Source organism: Carlito syrichta, unplaced genomic scaffold (assembly GCF_000164805.1).
Source record: "Carlito syrichta isolate Samal-C Ts95f unplaced genomic scaffold, Tarsius_syrichta-2.0.1 Scaffold305681, whole genome shotgun sequence".
Lineage (NCBI taxonomy): Eukaryota > Metazoa > Chordata > Mammalia > Primates > Tarsiidae > Carlito > Carlito syrichta.
Genome location: NW_007249777.1, coordinates 573,891 through 592,198, shown reverse-complemented (window position 1 = coordinate 592,198; position 18,308 = coordinate 573,891). Strand labels below are relative to the sequence as shown.

General features: G+C 42.9%; 1 protein-coding gene across 1 annotated transcript in view; it reads right to left on the bottom strand.

Annotated features, from left to right (window-relative positions):
- Nucleotides 1–18,308, bottom strand: part of TIAM2 (T-cell lymphoma invasion and metastasis 2) — a 130,354-nt gene that overhangs the window by 86,911 nt on the left and 25,135 nt on the right. Inside the window, exons 6-7 of the mRNA XM_021714579.1 lie at nucleotides 6,050–6,235; nucleotides 5,256–5,402 (exon numbers count right to left, since the gene is read on the bottom strand). Of these exons, the coding sequence (XP_021570254.1) occupies nucleotides 5,256–5,402; nucleotides 6,050–6,235 (333 nt within the window). The remainder of the gene's footprint in view (nucleotides 1–5,255; nucleotides 5,403–6,049; nucleotides 6,236–18,308) is intronic.

Sequence of the window (18,308 nt, the reverse complement as noted above, 5' to 3'; positions counted from 1 at the left end):
AGGATACATAAAAATGACATAGACCAAGAGTCCTGATTCCAAGTTTCCCTGGGAACCATGACGTACACATTTGATACGATGGCAAGCTAGAAAAGAAAGTATCTAGTAAGCACCAAGCAAATGCTGGCAGTACAAAAACAACAACAAAAAAATCAGATAAAGTTCCTGGGGGACAGTGTGATTCAATCTGAATTTTGAAATAAGTTCGCATGTGTAGAAAAATAAAAGGGGGCAATCATGGTGGCTCACGTGTGCAATCCCAGCATTTTGGGTAGCCGAGGTAGGAGGATCACTTAAGCCCAAGAGTTAGAGACCAACCTAGACAACATAGCGAGACCTAAGTCCCTATGAAAATTTAAAAAAAAAAAAAAATGATCCAGGCATGGTGGCACATGCCTATGGTCCCAACTCCTTGGGAGGCTGAGGTGGGAGGATTGCCTAAGCACAGGAGGTTGAGGCTGCAGTGAGCCATGATTATGCTACCGCACTCCAGCTTGGGTGACACAGCAACACCCTGACTCAAAAATTAATAAAAATAGGCTGGGCACAGTGGCTTACACCTAAAATCCAGTAGTTTGGGAGCCTGAGCCCAGGAGTTTGAGACCTATCTGGGCAACATGGTAAGACCTCATCTCTACAACAAATCAGAAGTTAGCTGGAAAAGTATGCCTGTAATCCCAGCTACTCAGGAGGCTGGGACAGAAGGATCACCTGAGCCCAGGAGGTTGAGGCTGAGGTGAGCTGTGATCATGTCACTTCACTCCAGCCTGAGAGACAGAGACTCTGTCTCAAAATCATCATCATCATCATCTTCTTCTTCACCATCTAATTTCTGATTCACTGAATTATTCCCATTAATTTATTAAGGTACATTGCCTGCTTCTGCAAGGGCATGTTACATTTGCCCAAGTCTATAATCAGTTTTCCAATTTCAACAAATAGCTTAGAAGTCTGTGGGGAGAAAAAAGACACCTGAGCATGAAGTGATTTTGTGGGGAGAAATTAGAGAAATAGATCAATAACACGAAACACAGCTTCAAGGGGACTGTGTGGATTTGAAAAAAGCACAAAGAGCCGGGCTCGGTGGCTCAGCCTGTAATTCAGCGCTTTGGGAGGCTGAGGTGAATGGATTGCCTGAGCCTGCGGGTTCAAGACCCGCCTGGGCAACTTGGCGAGACCTCATCTCTACAATAAGTCAAAAAGAAAAATTAGCTGGGTGTGGTAGTGCGCGCCTGTAGTTCCGGCTACTCGGAAGGCTGAGGCGGAAGGCTCGCCGGAGCCCAGCGGGTCGAGGCTGCAGTGGCCCGGAGCGGCCACTGCACTCCAGTCTGGGTGACAGAGTGAGACTCCAACTCAAAAAAAAAAACAAAAAAGGCACACAGAAGAGTGCATTGAAATACTCTTCAGTATCCTCTAGGATTTCATTCAGAAATAGGTCTGAGGAGGATTTGTTCAGTCAGAAGAAATCTAGGTTATTAGAAGACACCTGAGTAGTGAAGACACTTATTCAGTTCCTCTTGAAGACATTGGAGATACAAAGGTGGCCAACACATACCACAGAATGACATCTGTGTGAAGATCCCAACAACCCTGAGAGGAAAATGCAATTCTGGACTCACTAAACTCTCCAAGGAAGGTACGCAGTAAGTGCTGCTGAAGAACAGGGAAGTATACAGGAAAGAGGCCATAATGACTTCAGTCATGGCGCTGATTTTCAGTGGAGTGAGGATGAGTTCAGATGCCTCCAGAGACTATCTCTTGGTTTACCTACTAGGAACATTTTATTTATATTTTAATTATAAATTTATTCTCAACAGATTCACATAAAGATTCTGAACCAGCATTCCCCGCTTAACTTAGTAATTGTGTCATCAACGCAGAACAAGATGGCTACATCTAGCTACGTTTACCTCACTGGAGTTACTGGAGTTCTGAGGTAGCTGAGTTCCAGAAAATCCATGGCTGCCACTTGAGTCAAACATCTGACAGACAGGAGGGAAAAAAAGACTGATGAGATGGCTCTGCAATGCTCATTTGCCAGCTACCCTTTTTCAGTATTTAAAAAGTGAAGTTCTATAATATTTTATAAGAACTTTATAATTTGTACTAGCTACTATTCAATTAAAGTTTTAACTTTGAAGAAAAAGTTGTTTTTTCTTCCCATCTGGTTACATGTTTTACCCTTTCTATTATGTCATATAGGATTCAAATCACCCTGTATCTTCTTGATGTTGCTTTTAACCAAAAGAACATATATCTGAAGATGTGAAACAGAACTCAAAGTTGAGTTGGCAAAGCCATCAACGTCAATCTTATAACTAATTTTTTAATCTTGGAAGAAAATATAACTAAATGCTAAAAGTGGCTGTGCTTGGGTAGAGAGTCTAAAAATAACTTTCTTTACTTTTCCAAATTTGACCTTTTAAATTCTGTAGCAGAATAATTAAAATTCAAAATCATTTAAGCTGGGCTCAGTGGCTCAGCCCAGCACTTTGGGAGGCTGAGGCAAGTGAATTGCCTGAACCCGTGAGTTCGAGACCAGCCCAGGCAACTTGGTGAGAGCTCCTCTCTCTCTACAATAAATAAACAATTAGTCGGGCATGGTAGCACACACCTGTAGTTCTGGCTACTTGGAAGGCTGAGGCGGAAGGATCGCCAGAGCCCAGCAGGTCGATGCTGGGGTGACCATGAGTGTGCCACTGCACTCCAGCCTAGGCAACGGAGTGAAGCTCCGATTCAAAAATAAAAATAAAAATAAGACCATTTAAACATTTAGGGGTACCAACTAAACCAATTCATTCAGTTCTATAAATACTGATGCTATAATTCGCTTCCTATCTTTTTAAAACAAAAAATGTTTGGTCAAATGTTTTTGTTTATTAAGAAATCTTATAGCCAGGCTCGGTGGCTCAGCCTGTAATCCCGCGCCTTTGGGAGGCTGAAGTGAGTGGATTGCCTGAGCCCGCGGGCTCGAGACCCGCCTGGGCAGCGAGACCTCATCTCTACAATAAATCAAAAAAATCAGCCGGGCGTGGTAGCGCATGCCTGTAATTCCGGCTACTTGGAAGACTGAGGTGGAAGGATCACCGGAGTCCAGCAGGTGGAGGCTGCAGTGGCTGGGAGCGGCCATGGCACTCCAGTCTGGGCAACAGAGTGAGACACCAACTCAAAAAGAAAAGAAATCTCATGTTGAGAACATTTATCACATATGCTGGGTAAAGACCATATTGGGCTCATCTCTAATTAGCTGAATGTCTATATCTAAGAAAACTAAGCAAGTTATCAAAGTTATTTATCATTATCATTTAATTATGTAGAATGGACTGTCTTGATTAAAATGCCTTAAGGACATTAGTTAACCATCATGAAAGTTCAACTCGAAAAATACAGGTGCAGCATTAACCAGGGGTTTATAGTTGACTATAATCAATAATGAAGAAACATGTCTGCATTTATAACCAACAAATAATAATTCTTTTTTTTTCTTTTTGAGTCGGAGTCTCACTCTTGCACCCAGGCTAGAGTGCAGTGGCACATTCACAGCCACCACAGCCTCGACCTGCTGGACTCAGACAGTCCTTCCACCTCTGCCTTCCAAGTTTCTGAAACCACCACACCCAGCTAATTTTTTTGATTTATTGTGGAGACGAGATCTCGCTATGTTGCCCAGCCTGGTCTCAAACCTGTGGGCTCAAGCAGTCCTCTCGCCTCAGTCTCCCAAAGTGCTGGAATTACAGGTGTGAGCCACTACGCCAGGCTAATAATTATTTTTACAATTAAATTACAAGTAGAATACAATTTTAAGATGTGATATTCTTTCTGTATATGAGTATACAAAAACAGTGGCCAAATAAAAGAGATTTCCGGCGATTCTGCTTTTCTTTCTTTCTTTCTTTCCTTCTTTTCTTCCCTTCTTATTTAGTGTCTCACTCTTTTTGCCCAGGCTGGAGTACAGTGGGGCATGATCACACCTACTGCAGCCCTGACCCTCAGCTCAGACTAATCCTCCACCTCAGCCTACTGAGTAGCTGGAACTACAGGCACACGACATCATGGCTGGCTAATTTTTTTTATTTCTGTAGAGACAAGTCTTGCTATGTTGCCTAAGCTGGTCTCGAACTCCTGGGTTCAAGTGATCCTCTCGCCTCAGCTTCCCCAAATGCTGGGATTACAGGTATGAGCTACCGTGCCCAGTCGATTCTACCATCTTTCAATCAATCAACTCTCTCCCCACAGCTTCCACCTTTATTGTTTCAAGGTTTAAAACAGATAAAATAAATTGATACTGGTCCCTTCACTCACCTAATTCACAAAAGTATTACACACAATCAAATAAATAGCCATATACACACATGAGAAAATAAAATTCCAATAAAATATGAATCTTACAAGAACCTCTTCAGTCTTAATGACAAACCTTTTCCCTATCCACCTATACAATCAGATCATGATATAACATAACCCATCTTTTCAACAGCCTGAAAAAGGATACTCCTAAGATATATCAATCAGCAGGACAAAACCCATTATCCCACACTCTACTATAAGTATCATGAGATACAGGTACTTCAGATATGCACAGTCAAAAAGTCCTGAGGACAATGCACTGTACTTGGGTCACACTTCAGCAATGCACACTCAGGTTGTTTTATCTGGCAACAGTTAAAAGAGTCACTGCTCCTCAAGGGAGCAACTGACCAGTGTTTCAGGGCTTTGGACTGAGGCAGGGACCAGCACCTGGCCTGTCCCTCCAACACTGGTGAACAGGAGTAAGGTCAGTGACTGACCGTCTCCACGTTTCAGTCTCCTCATCTGTAAAATGGGTTGATGAAACACCCGCCTCGCATTGTAAGGATCGAGTGAGCAAATTCTCCAGAACTATCAACAGAACTGAGCTGCTGCTACTCTGATTACTATTAATTTTCTGCATTTATGTTCATCTAAAATCTACAGGAAATAACTGTCAGTACTAAAAATGAGGGAAAGGGTGGATTATTTTCTGATGATGCTTATTTTTCCTGTTCCTAGGACTGAACATAGGTGTGAATACCTTTTTGAGTGTGCCAAAACAGACTGAGCAACTTATGTATTTTCATTTGGGGAAAAAAGTTCCATGCTAAGACTAGATGCCTTTGGGTCGACTTTTATTTCATTCTTAACCGAAGATGAACATTGATGATTTGCGGCAGGTTGGAGACCAGGGGCTTCAGGAATCTCCCTGTAGCCTGCTCTTCCTCCCTGGCTGAGGAGCTCACCTGAGTTATGGAAGGTCTTTTCTCCTTCCCCTTTCTGGCCAGGGTGTCCAGCCCTTTTAATGAAGAAAATATGCCCTTCTTGTTTCTTCCTCGCTGGGTCAGTGACAGTGTTCTTTTCCGGAGAGCTGAGTCATCTCGAGAACACACCTGATTTAAAACACAGTTTGGACTATCTGAAAGCTTAGTATTTGAGTGATAGAGAGAATTAACAGTTGCCCTGAAGAAGTAAGCTCCATGAGTGCATCTGACCATCGCTGAAAGCTGGTGCTCGTCTGACACACCAGGAATGCATCCGCCACATGGATAGCTCTTGTCTGGATAACACGAGCAGTGACCACATCCAGATCTCTCCATGGTGGGCAGTAGGGCTGGCTAACCACCCAGGGACCCCTCAGCTGGGTTGGCACAATACACAGAAGCCACCAAAACAGGAAGGATTCCAGAAAACCCAATGGGGCTCTCTGCAGTGCAGAAAGACAACATGTAACCCATCCTTGGATTCTTCACACCTTTGTTGCTACTCAGGAATCCCACCTCCCTGATGATACACGGGGGAAAGACGGCAAGGCAGACACAGGAATGTGCCCACTAGCAGCTGGATGCCAGATCAAGCAGGAGAGACTAGGGACTCTCCAGCAGGATGCCTCCTCCCCTGCATCCCCAGCCCCCTGGGTCCCTGAATGACCTCGTCAGTGACTGGGTTAAGCCCCAGAAGAGCCGACAGCACAAAGAAGTAGAAGGGGGCCCACCACTGTCCTCCCTGAATACTGCAAACAGCCCCCAAGGGAACCTACCAGCGCATGAAAAGAAGAAACAGACAGGACGCCCAGCCTGCCGAGGGCCAGCTTGGATGGGCGGCTGGCGGCAGCCAGCAGGCTCTTGGGGTTTGGGAGCTCCCCACCCTGCAGGCTGGCCAGGTAGCAGCGCATCCTGAACAGGTCCATGTGGAACTTCTCCAGATTCTGCTCCCACTGCTGGATCTGCAAGCAAGAACAGAAGTCATTTAAATGGAAATTAGCTGGGCACCGTGGCTCATGCCTGTAATCCCAGCACTTTGGGAGGCAGAGGCGGGAGGATTGCCTGAGCCCAGGAGTTTCAGACCAGCCTGGGTAACACAGTGAGACCTCGTTTTTACGAAAAATAAGAAAAGTAGTCAGGCATGTTGGCGCACACCTGTAGTTCCAGCTACTTGGAAGGCTGAGGTGGAAGGATCATCTGAACCTAGGAGGTAGAGGCTGCAGTAGCTGTGACTGTGTCACTGCAGTCCGGCCTGGGCGACAGTGAGATTTCAACTCAAAGGGGGGGAAAAAAAGGAAATTAAAGTTTTCATGGGTCAAAATGAAAATATGATCCTTTCACAAACTTATAGGAAAACTTAATTTCAGCTGGTTTGCATGGTTTAAATGAGCTTTTCCTGCTCACCCTGTCTCAAACCCTCCACTAAGATGCATTGGGTCAGACCAGGACAGACAAAACCCAAAAAAAAACTCGTGGCTCCAAGGACCCAAGAGAGTGACAGGCCAGGATGGAATGATCTTCAGAGAATTTCAACACTCTTGGCCATCCTGACTTAAAATGGGGTGCAAACTACAAATCAGCCTTTTTCCTTTCTTTCATTTCTCTTCACATGTACAGCTTTTGATCCTAAACTGGATTAACCAAATTGCATACAAACAGAAGCTGAATCAATAAAGGAGAAGACTTTATGTTTCTGTTCAGTCTGAGTAAATGACTCAAAACATTAAGACGTAAATGGACTTCGGGGTAAGGACTAAGAGAGCTTTTACTCCCATTTTAGCCCTTTGCATTTGGATGCCCCCTCTGAGGGGACATAAAGAGATTGCTGGTGATTATACAGGACAAACTTATGCCAGTGAAAACTTTTCAAACTTGTATGCTTCCTTGAAGTTTGCCATTCAAATTGTATGAAAAAGCAAATAAAGAGATGGGATATATACTGAGATTCACATTTTTAAAAAATTCACTGGCATTACATAGAAAAGGAATGTATGAAGTATTTTCACAGGGATGCCCACAAGTTCCCAATGCAGCAAGATATTGCCTGTTTACCAACAGATACTACACAAGTATTGCCCTAGCAGAAGAGCTACTAAAGATGAAATGTCATCTTACTGGTACAAAGTCAACAAAAAGGGAATACCGCACAAATTAAAAAAAAAACAGTTATTAATGAAAGAAAAAAAAAACAGTAACCTATAGGAAAAATAATCTTATGCTTCTTTCATGGAAGGACAAAAGGATCGTTACAATTCTCAGCACTTGGAATCATACAAGAATGAAATCTATGACAAGGACATTACGTGGTAGAAATATTATATCAAAGAGCCTGATATGATTCTAAATTATTTTGCAAATATGAGCAGTGTGAATCATACAGATCAATATGCTTCTACATAATGTTTTCTGTGAAAATCTTTAAAATAGTGGAGGAAATTATTCTTCTGAGGACTAAATATATCCATTATTAACTCCTATATACTAAGCACCAAAAACAACAACAACAACAAAAAACCTAAGTTTCATTTGAAGTTTGTCAAGCTTCCAACTGATCAGTTGAGAAGTGGTTTTCAGGAATCATGAGTGCATCCTTCCACATCCTCTTCGAACAACAGACTGGACAAAAAATTGCATATTATTAATGTGGAAGGAAGACAATGAGACTGCATTGTCTGCTTGAATAGAAAAATACCAGGTGGAAGACGTCAAACAAATTACTATTGCACAACATGTATCAATGATCCTGTAATGCACGTTGGTGATTGTTTCATGCGTTATTCACATGTTAGACAAATATAAGATATAAAATTTTGGGGTTTTTTTCCATAAGAAGTTCCTCAATGTCCAAAATTCCATTATTAGCCAAAAATCATATGAAAATAATTGGTTCCCAACCATGCTGTCTACTGAAACTAGACTGGATAAAAAAAATGTGGTATATACACATGATGAAATATTACTCAGCCATAAAGAAGGACAAACATATGGACTTCGCAGCAACTTGGATGGATTCAGAGTCTATCATACTCAGTGCTCTATCACAGAAACAAAGAACTGACTACCACATGTTCTCACGCATAAGCGAACCCTGAACATTTACCATAATACTATAAGAAAGGTATTGGCAGTAGTGGGATACTGCCAGGGGGTGGGAGGGGGGCACAACATCAGTAAGGTAACTGAGCTCAACCCAAGTGAAGTGGGGACCAAAGGGAGGCCCAAACTCTACCTGTACAATGACCACCTGTATATCTAATCCTGAACTGTACCCCAGATCATTACAATTTTTTAAATAAAAAAAATTGGTTCTAACACTATACTATTTAACATGAAGTGTGGTCGAATTGCTGGTAGGCGATCCGCAAGACATTTCCGGGTACAATGGGTTAAGTATCTTGGTGAATCACCACCATCTATACATCTGAATAAAATTAAAGTATACACAGTTATTTATACAACAGAAATTCCTGCGTACATCTTCAAAACTGAAGTCATGAGTAGGTAAATAAATACAGCCAAACCCTGGGAGCTACACTCCTGTCTTCCGAAAACGTCAACATGTATTACCTACAAGCATGACCTTCATTTAAAGGTGAATTAATAAGTCAAGAAAGGCTCTTGTAACTTGCCAATACAGGGAGTCAACAGGAGAATAGAAAGCTGCGATTCAAGAAATCCTGACCACGACCTCAAACTCCAAGAGAAGGTCTACAGCCAAGACTTGTCATGGAGGATTCCGTGCAAGAGTTACGTTCCTTCATGAGCAACAACCGCGCCTCTAGCTCTGCCCTGCTGTTGAGCACCCAACAGACCCCTGCCTTCCACACTAAGCTTTCTAGATTAATCCTTCATTCTGGATCAATGATATTCTGAAGGATCTTTCAAGCACTATTTGATATATGCATGTGACTACATATCAAAACAGCACTGATGGATAAAGACAGTTCCATTCTAAATGATGCACAAGGAATCTTAACATTTTTGCCAGAAACATTTCAATTATCTTTAGCATTCACAGATCTCTCCACTCAAGGGCTGGGACAAAATATGAGTGAAGTCATGGGAAGAACATGGACCCAGATGCTTAGGTTTGTTGGAGGAAAGAAGGAGGCTGGGAGACCCCAATAGCCCAAAGAGTAGCTTACAAAAATCAAGACATTTGCTAATGTATCTGTTTAAGTTTAAAGTGTATTAGTATCTCAATTAACAGTGCACATTGTAGAGGTCGTTTAAAACTTGATTTAGTAGAACATGCAAAGGAAAAGTGACCTTATGACTTCTCTATTTCAACAATGCTCGTTGTCCTTATCCTGATCAGAGCCTTTGTGATGGCTAATTTTATGTCAACTTGCCTGGGCCATGGGGTGCCCAGATATTTAGTCAAACATTATTCTGAGCTGGGCATGGTGGCTCACACTTGTAATCCCAGTACTCTGAAAGGCTGAGGCAGGAGAATTACACAAGCCCAGGAGTTTGAGACCAGCCTAGGCAACATAGCGAGACCTTGTCTCTACAAAAAAATCAAAAGATTAGCCCGATGCTGTGGTACGTGCCTGTAGTCCCAGCTACTTGGGAGGCTGTAGCGGAAAGATTGCCTGAGTCTAGGAGGTCGAGTCTGTGGTGAGCAGTGATTGTGCCACTGCACTCCAGACTGAATGACAGAATGAAACTCCAACTCAAAAACAAAACAAAAATATTATTCTGGAAGTGCCTGTAAGGATGTTTTTGGATGAGATCAACATTAAAGTGGGTAGACTGAGTAAAGCAGTTTCCCTCCCTAATGTGCGTCGGCCTCACCCAATTGGTTGAAAGACTGAATAGAAGAAAAAGGCTGGCATCCTTCCTCGAGTAAGAGAGAACTCCTCCTGCCTGACCTTCTTCAAACTGGGACATGGGCTCTTCTTGGCTCTGGATTTGAGCTGAAACATTGGCTCTTTCTGGGTCTTTTTTATTATTTATTTTAGAGTTGCAGGGTACAAATGGGGATTTACTACATAATTAAGTTGTAGGCAGGTAAAGTTTGGGCTTGTAGCTGGCCCTCTCTCCCCCATAGTGGACCTGGTACCCAGTGTGCTGCCCCATATGCCCCTCCCTCCTCCTTCCCTTTACCCCAGCAGTGTCTGGCATTTGCCAATTCAGTTCTTTGTTTCTTTGACAGTTCACTTAGTAGGATGGTCTCCAGCTATATCCATGTTACTGGGAAGGCCATGATTTTCCTCTTCTTTACAGTTCTGTAACATTCCATTGTGTATATGTACCACATTTTCTTTATCCAGTCCATTTTCTTTTCTTTTTTTTTTTGAATTGGAGTCTCACTCAGTCGCCCAGGCTGGAGTACAGGGCACACTCACGGCAACCCAGCATTGACCCGCTGGGCTCCGGTGATCCTTCTGCCTCTGCCTTCCAAGTAGCTGAAACTATAGGTGCACGCTACCACGCTTGGCTAAATTTTTTTTTTTTTTATTTTATAGTAGAGATGAGGTCTCACCAAGTTGCCCAGGTTGGTCTCGAACCCACGGGCTCAGGTAACCTACTCGCCTCTGCCTCCCAAAGTGCTGGGATTACAGGCTGAGTCACTTAGCCCAGCCTACCTAGTCTACTTTCAAAGGGCATCTGGGTTGATTCCATGTTTCTGCTATTGTGATTAGTGCTGCAATGAACATATGTGTGCATGTATCATTTTGGTAGAGCAATTTATGTTCCTTCAAGTATGTGCCCAGAAGAGGGATTGCTGGATTGTATGGAAACTCAGTTTTTAGTTCTTTTAGAAATCGCCACACTCTTTGATTTTGACAAAGGTTGAACTAGTTTACCCTCCCACCACCAGTATAGAAGCATTCCTTTTTTCCACAGCCACACCAGCACCTTTTTTTTGTTTTTGTTTTTTTTACTTTTTAATGATAGCCATCCTTACAGGTGTTAGGTGGTATCTCATTGTGGTTTTGATTTGTATTTTCTGCTGAGTAGTGATGCTAAGCATTTTTTTTTCTTATATTTGTTGGCTGCTTGAATGTCTTACTTTGAGAAATATCTGTTCAAGTCTCTAGCCCACCTAGGGGCTGTTTTCCTGTCAATTCATTTGAGTTCCTTGCAGATCCTGATGTTAGGCTCTGTGAGATGTCTTGAGCCTGCCAGTCTTCAGCCTAGGACTACATCATCAACCCTCTTGGTTCTCAGGTCTCAAATTCAAACTGAAAAACTTGCACCATTGGCTCTCATGGGTCTCTGGTTTGCTGACTTAGCTCACAGGTCTTAGGACTTGCCCTTCCCCATAAGCACATGAGCCCATTTCTTAGAAGAAATCAATCTCTCTCTCTCTCATCTATCTGTCTATCTATCCATCCATCCACATACAATGTTCTCTCTCTCATCTATCTATCCATCCATCCATCCATCCAACCATCCACATACAGTCCTCTCACTCTCTCTCTCTCTCATCCTATTGGTTGTTTCTCTGGAGAGCCCTGACTAACACAGTCTTCACCCCACAGATCTCTATGGCAGAGTTGGCCATCATTAGTCACACACCTATTCCAAATTTAAAGACAATATTTATTCTGTTTTTAAGGTCACAGCTCTATATAGACTCCATCACTGGGCTTAAATGAGGCTTTGTAGTTTGATAAGAAACAATGAAATATTTGGTTTTTTCTTTCCACACTCACCAAAGTTGCAGAAAGGGACTTGGAAGATTATCCAAGTGAAAATATGGCAAGCACATGGATTCAGATGCTTGGGTTTCTTAGAGGGAAGGAGATGGATGGGCTGGATTCACGAGCTCAAAACATACTTTGGAATATTTAGGACGTCCATCAACATAAGCAGTGAACTTGCATAGGAGCTGGTATCACCACACCTTCATTTCTCACCAGCGGAGGCCCAGAAGGAATATGACTTGACCAGGGGCACATAAAAAGCTTGCCTTTCCAGACTGGCAAAGACCCAAAGCTGATACTGATGTGAACAGCATGTGAGGGACAGCACACTACCAAGCGCCTAGAATCTGGCCCTTGAAACCCTAGGTCTGCTGACTCACAAGGAAATATCTGTGTACTGTCCCATCACTTGCCTAAGCTACTTGTATTTAAATTTGCACCAAACTGTCCACTTTATTTCTGCCCATGAACTCCCAGGCATTCTACAGAGAAGGAGATCATGCAGGGATCCAATCCATATTGATCATTTTGCACTTCAATTTCCAACCAGCCTTGGAATTAAATGCAGCCCAAATGTAAAGTAATGTTAACTAAAAAGAAAGACATATTTTATTAATTTTTTGTTAAGAGCTGGGGTCTTACTCTGTCACCCAGGTTGGAGGGCAGTGGCACCATCATAGCTCACTGCAACCTCAAACTCCTGGCTTCAAGTGATCCTCCTGCCTCAACCTCCTGAGTAGCTAAGACCACAGGAGTGCACCACTATATCTTTCTTTTTAAAGAATGTTTGAAAAGACAGAATCTCGCTATGTTGCCCTGATTGGCTGGTCTCCAACTCCTGACCTTAAGCTATCCTCCTGCTTTAGACTCCCAAAGTGCTGGAATTACCAGTATAAGCTACTGCACCTGGTCTGAAAAATGTATTTTATGACCACCCCTCAGAAGGTGAGAAAGGAGAAAATAAATATACACTTTTTAAAGTATAAAAAAAGAAATAAAAGACCTTTTAAAACTATTCTATACGTGATCTCAGTAAATGTCAACAGCAGCAATAATAATAATCACTACAATAGAAATGTTGTATGACAGCACATTTATCAAGAAGTTTCTGGAGATATTTTCTAACATTATCAATACTAAAATGCCCACATCAATTCCTTCAGTTCAAGACTGCACCCTCCCTTTTCTAAATTCTTTAAATGCTGATAAATTCTTTATTTTTAAAGATAAATATCAAGACAGGATAATAAACTCAACTTCTATATAAACTGAGTTTTTGTTGCTTTTTATGTCCCTGCAAAAAAATTTAAAAACCAAATGAATGGAAAAAAGCTCACTCCAAGAAGATTTTCACTATCTTTCATTGTGAAAGCAACACAATTACAGGGGGAAACTCCTATTTTTAAGTACCGATTCAGTACAAGTTTCCTCTTCACTGCTAATATGATTATATTGATTTTATGAGCTCAGAAAGGTGATGGTTACCTACAGAAAAGTCAGGAGGGGAGAATGAAACCTGATGCTAAAAATAACAAATGAATAAGGGATACATTTTTTTAAAAAAGATGACAAGTACATTCCTGCCACACCCAACAGTCCTAGAAAAATATTTTCTACCATTTAGTCATTTAATCACAGTATTTAGTCACTTGTCCATTACCAAGCTTGTCCTAAAAGATAATCGGTTTTTCCTTTTTGGCATAGGAAGTTGAAAAGCTCCCACTCCATACTTTCCAAACACTAAAACCTGTTTTCATAGAAAAACCCAGCTAGTGACACAGATTACTCTAACAACCACTAGGAGTTAGAACAAACAGCGAAAGTTTAGAGATTTTGTTTTGTTTTCATTTGAGATATAATTCACACACCATAACATTCATTTTGTTTTATAATAAAATACAATTTCTATCAAGTCAAGCAGAAAAATACAAGTTATGAAAACAAGTAAATTAAGGATTAATTTATTTGGTGGGGAGGAGTTGGGGCCTTACTCTGTCACCCAGGCTGTAGTGCAGTGGCACCATTACGGCTCACTGCAGCCTTGACCTGGGCTCAAGCGATCCTTCTGCTTCAGCCTCTCGAGTAGCTGGGACTACAGGCACGTGCCTCTACAGTCAGCTAATTTTCTTATATTTTTGTAGAGATACAAAGTTTCGCTATGTTGCTCAGACTGCTCTTGAACTCCTGGGCGCAGGCAATCCTACTGTCTCAGCCTCCTGAAGTGATGAGATTTTAGGGGTGAGCCACTGCATCCAATCATTACAGGATTTTTCAACCAGGTCATCACATCATCAGACTCACTTGTTAAAGGCAACACACGTTGGCTATTGTACGGGAGATGCATCTGATGAAGGGCAGGACTGGAGGCTTCTGCAGCAGCTCCAAGAACAGAGAAAGACAGACCTCCAACTTGACTCTCCCAGCTCTCACCACTGCCTGAAACATTAAACTGTAGGGTGCACCCCGTTCCAGAACACTCTGTCTTTGCTCATGCTGTGCCTTGGCCTGGCATGTCCCTCCCCATTCTCCTTCTGATCAGCACCTCAGTTTTCGAGAAGCAATTCAGGCATCCCCTCCTCCAGAAAGTCTTCCATGACTACACATGAGGCTAGATTTTCCGTTTGTCTTCAGCAGCCCTCTGGGACAGCATTTGCACTGAATTCATTATGATGAAATGATATGCTCAACTGTCTGTCAACCTACTAGACTAAGAGTACTCTGAGGGCAGAAAGTACTCCCTTTGAGACCTCAGTCTGGGCACACCTGCCTGGCTCGGATACACACATTATAAATGCTCTCTGATCTAAACTCAACTTTATTCTCCTGCCAAAAACACCCCCTACCCTCCCAGTTTGCTATTGTCTACTGATTAAAACCCATGTTTTCAGCCAGCACCTCCATGATCTGGCTTATCACCCTCAAGTTCTCCTCACAAATATTCTACTCTCCAATGGTCGGTTTCCCAAGTTGCTTTCCTCCCCTGACCCCCGCGCACATGCAATATACCATATTATACTCATATTTTCTCCAAAACTCTGTTCTCATTATTCACTTCACCTCAGTTTCCAACTGTCCAAATTAAATCCATCTTCTTTATGAGCTTACAACTTTATTTAGTTTAGTTAGTGTGGAGTTGTAAGCTCATAAACTTTATTTAGTTTAGTTAGTGTGGAGTCTAAGAGCTCGAGGTCAGCCTGGACGACAGAGTGAGACCTCAATTCTACAAAAAATTTTTAAAAATCAGCCACATTTGGTAGTGTACATATGTAGTCCCAGCTACTCAGGAGGCTGAGGCAGGAGGATCATCTGAGCCCAGGAGGTCAAGGCTGCAGTGAGCCATGATCGTGACACCACACTTCAGCCTGGGGAACAGAGTGAAACCTCCAACTCAAAAAAAAAATTTTATTTAAGAAAACACTTAAAATGGAGCCGGTGTTTCCCAAAACCCAGAACAATCCCACCCAGCAGCATCTCTGGTCATCCCATCGCCTCCACACTCGCCAACGTAATTAACAACAGAAGCAGGCCCGGCTTCCCCCAAAAATGCACAAAATGAGGCGGGGGGGGGTCACCATCTGGGAGGATGCAGGACCGCCCGAGGGTGGCAAGGTTTTGTCCTTGTTTGCCAGTCTACAATAATGAGCGGAAAGGAAAACGAAGTCCTAACTGGACTTAATTTACAACTCTTCCTCCCTCGGAACTTCAAAGGCAGCTGACAGGCGAATGGCGGCGAGGTCTGGTCCACATTGGACATGCTCAGATGAAAGCAGCAGCATCCCCTCCCCAGAACAGCCCTGAGGCCCGAGGACAGGATCCCAAGATGGTTTCCCTTCAGAAGAGCATGTAACACGGCTGTTTTTACTGTGACAGTGTCCTTTTATTTGGAAAAGGCATTGACAAGGACCTTCTCCACCCAAAGACTTCAAAGAAAACCTGCTCCAGAGAATTTATCTCACATGATGTCACTCTCTGCTATTTTTAGGCTAAAAATGACCATATTGGAGGTTCTTGGGGACCCTGGGGAAAAGTGCTACATAAATAAATGGATATAGTAGAGGTGAGGTTCTTAAATGGAAAGTGGATAAAAGCACTGCTTCTTTAAAGACACTTTTATTTTTTTAATTTTAATTTTTTTGAGTTAGGGTCTCACTCTGTCACCCAGGCTGAAGTACAGTGGCATGACTACGGCTCAGCACAGCCTCAACCTCCTGGGCTCAAACGATCCTTCCTCCTCAGTCTCCTGAGTAGCTGGGACTGTAGGCATATACCACCACACCCGGCTGATTTTTTTGTTTTTTTGTAGAGGCTGGTCTCGGACTCCTGGGCTCAAGCAATTTTCTCACCCCGGCTTCCCAAAGTGCTGGGATGACAGGTTTGAGGCCACCATGTCCAGCCAAACAACATTTTAAATAGATAGTTTAGAGAAAACTATACATTCAAGGGATATTTGGGAGACCGTGTCCTGATTGGTCTCAACCTGTAAATACCTCTGATTTTGTAGTTTCACTTAACATTTTCTAGTCAAAGATCTGATAAAAGCATCTCTAAGCATGCGCATGTTCCGGCTTAACGGTTCACAGTCTTTGTGTCTGCAAGTCAAGAATAAATAGCTGTCTTTATAACCTGTTGGCAAATGAGTCAAGGACCAGGCAGGGCAAATGTGACTCATATGACCCACTGCGGAGCCCTTTGGGAACCATGACCAAATTATAACCTAAAAAATTCCCAGAGCCGGGTTCAGTGGCTCAGCCTGCAATCCCGCGCCTTTGGGAGGCTGAGGTGAGTGGACTGCCTGAGCCCGCGAGTTCGAGACCTGCCTGGGCAAGCGAGACCTCATCTCTACAATAAACCAAAAAATTAGCCGGGTGTGGTAGCGCGCGCCTGTAATTTCGGCTACTCGGAAGGCTGAGGTGAAAGGATCACCAGAGCCCAGCAGGTCGAGGCTGCAGTGGCCAGGAGCGGCCACTGCACTCCAGTCTGGGCGACAGAGTGAGACTCCAACTCAAAACAAACAAACAAACAAAAACCTCCCAGTATGGGCCAGGAGTGGTGGCTCATGCCTGTCATCCCAGCACTTTGGGAGGCCAAGGTGGGAGGGTTACTTGAAGTCAGGAGTTTGAGACTAGTCTGGGCAAAAGAGTGAGATCTCAACTCCACAAAAATTTTTTAAAAATTAGCTGCAAGTGGTGGTGTACACCTATAGTCCCAGCTACTCGGGAGGTTGAGATGGGAGAATCCCTTGATCCCAGGAGGTCAAGGCTGCAGATAGCTATGATCACACCACTGTACTCCAGCTTGGGTGACAGAGTAAGACCCTGTCTCCAAAACAAAAAAAATCCTACCAATGTGGTGAGAATATTTTCAAGTGGAATTTCTGAAGATCAAACCAAATTGTTGCTCACCAGAAATTTACAGGAGTAACATGAGAAGGAGTGAGTGTATGCCAAGGGGATGGGGGAAGAAGAGGTGTAAGGAGCACACAGGAAGGGGTTATGGGGGAAGGGAGAAACAAAATGAAATATTCGTAGTATTAGGACACTGTGCTTAAAATAACCAATGTGCTGGGCATGGTGGCTCATGCCTATAATACCAACACTTTGGGAGGCTGAGGTGGGAGAATCACTGGAGCCTCGGAGTTTGAGACCAGCTTGCGCAACATAGTGAGACTCCATCTCTACAAAAAATAAGAAAATTAGCCAGGTATGGTGGTGCACACACCTATAGTCCTAGCTACTTGGGAGACTGAGGTAGAAGGATCGCCTGAGCCCAGGAGGTTGAGGTTATGATCTAGTCATTGCACTCCAGCCTGGGTGACAGAGTGAGACCCTGACTCAAAACAAACAAACAAAAAGCACCAACATAATGGTTCTGTCAGAGAATACCTAATGGGCCACAAGTGCCAACTATCCTCATTCTCAACAGAGCTTTTCTTCAGGCCTCCGACCACCCTAGACCCCTGAATCTATGTAGCGGCTTATTTAAAGTAACTTAATTTCTCCTTCCTAATCAGAGAGCAGCACCAACTATGATGTCATCTGTCAACCATTACACACCATGGACAAGGAAATACAATTGCATTTAATGAAAATTTAAGTTTTTTTAAAAAATGTATGCTTAGACCTCTTGTGGCCACAAAGAGGCCACACACACACACACACACACACACACACATACATGGAAGGCCAGGAGCCTCTCAACGTTGCCAAATGACTTTTCTCTTTCTAGACCTAAACATTTGACCCTATAAATTGACAGGAAAAAAAAAAAAGATCCAGGAACTTGAATGAGCACTAGGGTTGAGATACATTAGTAAGTTCTTAGATTTTTTTAACCTTTGGTTGATTATCTTGTTGCAAAAAACCAAGTCCCTAGATATATA